At 36.8% G+C, this 6,000-nt stretch overlaps 1 protein-coding gene across 5 annotated transcripts in view; it reads right to left on the reverse strand.

Moving 5' to 3' along the window:
* The window catches only part of LOC109291426 (serum paraoxonase/arylesterase 2-like), a 46,510-nt gene that overhangs the window by 33,248 nt on the left and 7,262 nt on the right, over positions 1-6,000 (reverse strand). For 3 of the 5 annotated variants that reach the window (XM_019508450.1, XM_019508447.1, XM_019508449.1), the window contains exons 2-3: positions 1,011-1,081; positions 150-167 (exon numbers count right to left, since the gene is read on the reverse strand). In XM_019508450.1, the coding sequence (XP_019363995.1) occupies positions 150-167; positions 1,011-1,081 (89 nt within the window). The remainder of the gene's footprint in view (positions 1-149; positions 168-1,010; positions 1,082-6,000) is intronic. The other 2 variants (XM_019508448.1, XM_019508452.1) reach the window with 1 other exon arrangement.

The raw sequence follows: 6,000 nt of genomic DNA on the forward strand, positions 1-6,000 counted from the left end.
GTGTACATGCTGAATTTATTGGCGACATTATCGGCCATATCAGCCAAAAAAGGGTGATTACCAATAAGGTCAATTTTCCTTTTATTGGTGCCAATACACTATGGACTGATGTATTGGTACAGCTCTGCACCCATGCACAGTAGACCCACTCAACTGAACAATGTTACCTGTGTAACATTTAGAGGCCTCTCTTTATAAAGGTCACCAGAAAATTCAATCAAGTAAAGCGAATCTGGGAAAGGTATTTGGATAAACACACTGACTTTCTGAACCTCTTGTCATTACTACTTTTGTTACACTGTCATGTCAGAGCCATTAAACCCTTTCTACCCTTTGGTTGTCAGTCTTTTGGCCGGCAGATGACAGCAATGCATATGGAGGCAATGTGCTGAGCAATGTTGGGACTGGGGCACAGGCTGCAAAGACTTGTAATCTACACTCTAATTTACACTCATTGCCAGTTTACACTGCTAATTCTGCAAACTCAACTGCCAGTTTACATTGCTAATTTACACTCATTGCCACTCAAATCCCCTGATTTGGCATTTTTTCAGCTTGCTTTTATTAACATTTCAGTTAGCTCGTGTTTGCTGCATTAGTTTAGAACTTTCACGCTGCATGTCAAATTCTTTACCAGCTGATAGGCATCTGACAGTGTACCTTACCTGCAAGGCTACACCTTAGTTAGGCAACAGGGGCGTATTTAGCCCTCACAATTACAGTGGTTATGAAGTCATACTCTTATAGAATTAATTTTCCAGGATATTAGCATATTAGCCTCCTGCTTCAAAATGAAAAAAAAAGATGAAACATGTCATAGCTGGCTATTGGGAAGAACTTGCTGCCTTTCCCAGCCTCACCATAATTAAGTATAGCAAATGCTATGCAGCATTTATAAATTACAATTATATCTGTCACTGAAGTTAGATTTTTTTAAAATCTGGCTTTAGCTGCTGATTTCAAGGCAAGGCTCCCTGTATAAGCAGTATATTCAACCTTATTATACATACCAATTCCTTTAATGAGGTGGCAGTTGGGAAGCTCTACTGGCTCTATTTCCCGAGAAGCATTAAGTTTATTTCTGCAAGAAGAAAATATATAGTTTAATGCAACTGATCTAACAGTTTCAGGACCTGATAAGAGGATAATACAGGCAGTCCTCGACTTACAACGTTTCAAGTCATAACGTTTCACACTTACAACGTTTCTAAATTGACACCTTGTTTCAACTTTCTGATGTCAGTTTCAACTCTACAATGTTTGATCTGACGTGACGCCATAACAGCGAACAAGTCACTGTGTCACCCATCTCCCTGGAGAACATATGTCCAAACTTCCTTGTATACTTTCTTTAAGAAAGCAGACAAGACTCAGGAAAAACCTAGAGCCAAAACTCCTGAGAAGAATCGAGCCAAGAACTCTTCAAAAAGTCCAACCAAGAGTCCTTCAAAAAGTCCAGCAAAGTCACCTCAAAGAAGTCCTTCCAAACCAATATGATTGCTATTTACAATATGAATACATTAATGTAGCTATATTACTAATCTACAATTGACTGAGTACAAAATTCTGGGTTATTTTTGGTGAAAACAGGGTATCGGGCCTTGGTTCAGGAACCAATCCCCCATTTATAACATTGTTTTCTGTCGGAAAATCAGTTCCGAGTTACAACATTTCAACTTAAGATACTGTTTTCAGAACCAATTGCATCATAAGTCTGAGGACTACCTGTACTTAAACTCCTCCCTTGCTTTTATTTTAACTTTACCACCAATCGTTTGTCTCAGTAAAATGGCACCTCTCAAATATTTATTGGAATCATAAGTCTGTAACAATCTTCAAGGGTCAACCCTGTACAGACGCAAGTTTCGCTATCCTAAACCACCTCACAGAGATACCTATCCAGCTTCCTCATGTAAACCTCTAATGGAGGACATTCTACAACTTCCTTGGCCAGTACGTTTTTAAGGTTCTTAGAGTTAGGATTTTTATCCCAAGATTTGAGTTTAAATCCACTGCCATATATCCTGTCCTTGTGGCACAGGAGAACAAGTTTTCTCCATCTTTCTCATGGGCCCCTTTAAAGTTTTTGGAAACTACTCTTATATTTAATAAATGCTACTTTTTTTATATCTAACATTATAAAATTGCAATTGTTACATTTAATATAACAAAATGTTATATTTGTTAATTTATATTATAATTCATTAATTTGTTAATTTATCATATTATAAATTATAATATAACTATATTATAATAAAATATTATTATTGGTTTGTTAATTTAGTATATTATACTTATATTTGTTATATTATGTAATAAATTGTTATCACAAATTGTTATATTTAATAAATGTTAAAGTGTTTTTTATATCAAACTTTATAAAATTGCAACATTGTCAATTCCACATTTTTAAACAACAAACAAACCTAACAGCCAGGCTCCAAATACGCGGTATTTATTTATAATAAATTTGGAGATTTTAGTAGTCTTCTGGCTGAGCTTCCAAATACATTTACATCACATGTAAGCTTTTTTTTCTGCAGCCATGACAACTAGACACTTTCACTTATTTAAAAAACACTTGTCAAATAATTGAACTCCATAACCTGAAGCTTTTAGAAAATCATCCATTAGAGTGAAATTAATGATAAAACTTCAAGAGTTGTCAGGTTACAACATAAAACAAACAACTTTTTAAAAAGTCAGTTGTACTTTGATGCCCAGAAATTAAACAATTGAAGCTAGAATGCTGATCTGTGGAAGGTTACAAAGCTGACAGGTCACACTTGGAGTCAAACATAAAAAAAAACAATATTTCAGATAGAAAGAAGGTAGACAGAAGGGTCCTCTTCTTTCACCCCATGCCAATAACTCTTTTTGTTAACAAGTAGTTCCACCCTTTCCATATTACTTCTTGCTATTTTCTAACACTAAAGCAATCATCCTTTAAGGCAGGGGCAGGCAATCATTTCAGGCGGAGGACCACTTACTGAGTTTTGGCAAGCCATCGAGGACCGCATGACAGGCAGCCAGGGGCAGATAACTATTCATTTTCTAAATTTTTTAGAGGGCTCACGGGCCAGATAGAATGGGCTGGTGGGCCAGATGTGGCCCGCGGGCCACGTTTTGCCCACCCCTGCTTTAAGGTAACATTCCTTGTAAGTGACAAGTGTTGTTCTTTGCGGGGTACTTTTGATCTACTGCTGTTTCATTCCACCCATTTTCTCTATACCAAGAATCATCTCTTTATTACTGTTGTTCCACTCTCCCTTCCAAACACTTTAGCATCAGCCACAGTGACAAAGACTAAAGTGATGACAAAAAACACCATGGTATTTGCAGGCAGACATTAGTAATGAACAGGCCTCATCTCATTTCTGTCATTCCCCTCACCCCCCACCCCACCAATAAATCATAACAAACTATAGATATTTAATGTCGTTCACTTTCTGTTAAAAATATTTAATAGAATCATGTGGGGGGAGGGACTGCAGATATGTTGAAAAAAATCTTAGAATGTTGATACAATTTTTAATCAAATCAAAATGGAAATCAACCTGATAAGTTTGAATAAGCATTATTTTAAAATAGTCTTCAGCTGTATAAATAGTAGTTTCATTAACTTCAAAAGAGTTTGTACTGTAGTCACTGAATTTCTGGACCAGCATTTAACCTGATGATGTCCCTCCCTCAAATTATTTTACCATCTAATTAGGGTAATAGCTAGGGGTTTACCTAACTGGAGGAGATGGTCGACCAATTTGAATATATGCTCCCTCAATACCACATCCAAAGGAACTTATGAGAAGAAGGTGTGTCAACTACAAGATTAGAATGTTTCTTCTTAAAGAAAGTTATTGCTTCAGATATTCCCCAAATACATGCGCAGCTGGAGCTGAAGATTTACATGTTGAGTCAAAGAATTAAAAATTTAAATATCCTGTAGCAACATGCTACTCCAGTGGTTTTTTTGAAGGCATAGATGAATCTACAGGATCAGTATAAAACATCAGATGTACAATATGGTTGGCACTGCTACTTTACTTTTTTGTCTCCTTACCTGCATCCATTTAAATTCTCACCCTATTGTTGTCATTTATGGATTTACATTAAAAAAATATTTTTCTGCATTGCGAATGGTTGCTACATGAGTGGGAGAGGTTAAGGTAAAATGCTAAATCTCAGAAGTTTTTCCAACAGCCCTCAAGGCAAGTTATCCCTGCTCATGGGAAGTTACACAAAGCACAAATGGTAAATGCTCCAGGGTTAAAAGAGATTTAGCACAGTAGTATTTATTCAGGTCTTTGGCTCTCCCATTGAAGAACAATTCAGGCAGGTTTGATCGGTCAAGCACAATTTATTATTTAATCTCTGTATTTTCCTTCCCTTTTTTACCCACATCTTGCTTATTCTTGCACTGCTCTCACCCTCCCCTACTTACTAGTTTCATTCTGACATACATGGGCCACATCTACACAGGACACTGACTGTGCAGTTATTACTGCACAGTCATTTAGCACTTGTACACCTAAGTACTAAATGACTGCACCGTAACCGGATTTACTTCACAGTAGTATCCCCACAAGTCTTCCTGGTGATGCTGACAGCATAGGATCTCATTACTATACTGTATTTAAGAAAAAATATTTTAAGATAACACAAGTGAAATTCTTTTTAAGTGGTATAAACAATAGTGTACCTGAAGCCCAGGAGGCAAACTTCATGTGCAGTATAAGCATCTTAGCTGGATTTCAGGTGGCTGTTGAAGGATCTGTATATTGTACAGTTCATGCCATGCAACACTAGTAATGAGCTATTACACAGCAGTAGCAAGCTACTGCACAGTAAGCATCTCGTGTAGACATGGCCACGAGGATACAAAGTTTTTATAAGCTGAATAAGACTGACAGCAAACTAAATACAAGGATATGCAGCACTCTCTCAGGATGGCTAAATATATGGTAGTATTATTTACATGATACAGAAAGGGATTTACCAATCATTTTCAAGCTTCCTTAAGTAACTCTGTAATACCAGGGGTACCATGCAGACAAAGACTGCAGGCAACAACAGAACACAAAATTCCCAGAGTTTTCGTGGAAGGCATTTCAAAAACTGGAAGAAGAATACTTAGACTGGGCACTAATAAAGAACCTTAGAGCATTACTGTGAGGAGCTTCCAAACTACTGCATCTTGCTCACCTCAGATACATGAGATGCCTACTCTGAAATGAAACATGCCAGGTCTGCTGATGGTAGGGGCTCATTCAAGACACACAAACTATGTAGAAAACAGACCAGTGTTCCTGGTTCCTGCAAGGAGACTACCTTGTGTATTATCACCCTCATTCTGTTTGCAAGGAAAAAAGCGATGTTTACAAGAATCTAGAAGTGCCTGCAGTTCTTCAGATCTAAAATATGTTAGCGAAGTAAATAGCATGTAAAAAACAGAGGCTTGGGTGGAAATTTAAGTATGAAAAATCAGTTTATGTGATTTTAAAATCATTTAAAGTGATAGAGACCCTAACAATGTACACTATACAGCTTCCTCAACAGCCACCTTAAGCCCAGCTAAAATGGTTATACTGCACATGAAATTTGCCACCTGGGCTTCACGCACACTACTGTTTATTCCACTTAAAAAACAATTCACTTGTGTCATCTTAAAAGATTTTTTCTTAAGTACACTTAGTGCATACTCCTATACCCCACCACAGCAGTTGAATCTTTCTGTCATTTTAATAGTTATCACATTTAAGATATTTCTACTGGTTGTAAATAATCTTCAATTTATAAGCTATTTCTTCTACATTAACTGGGAAGTATTCCAACAGCACAAACAAAAAAACACAAAGACATTGATAAGATAGATCCTTCTCAGCATCATAACATAAAACATAAATGAAAAAGTCAAGCAGAATAGTAGCAGGTCTATAGAGAATGCCTTTTTTTTTTTTGCTTTTTGGGGTTCTTATTGTTGCCGATGGGGGGGGGCACCAA

Source organism: Gavialis gangeticus, unplaced genomic scaffold (assembly GCF_001723915.1).
Source record: "Gavialis gangeticus isolate Ggan-Ray unplaced genomic scaffold, GavGan_comp1, whole genome shotgun sequence".
Classification (NCBI taxonomy): domain Eukaryota; kingdom Metazoa; phylum Chordata; order Crocodylia; family Gavialidae; genus Gavialis; species Gavialis gangeticus.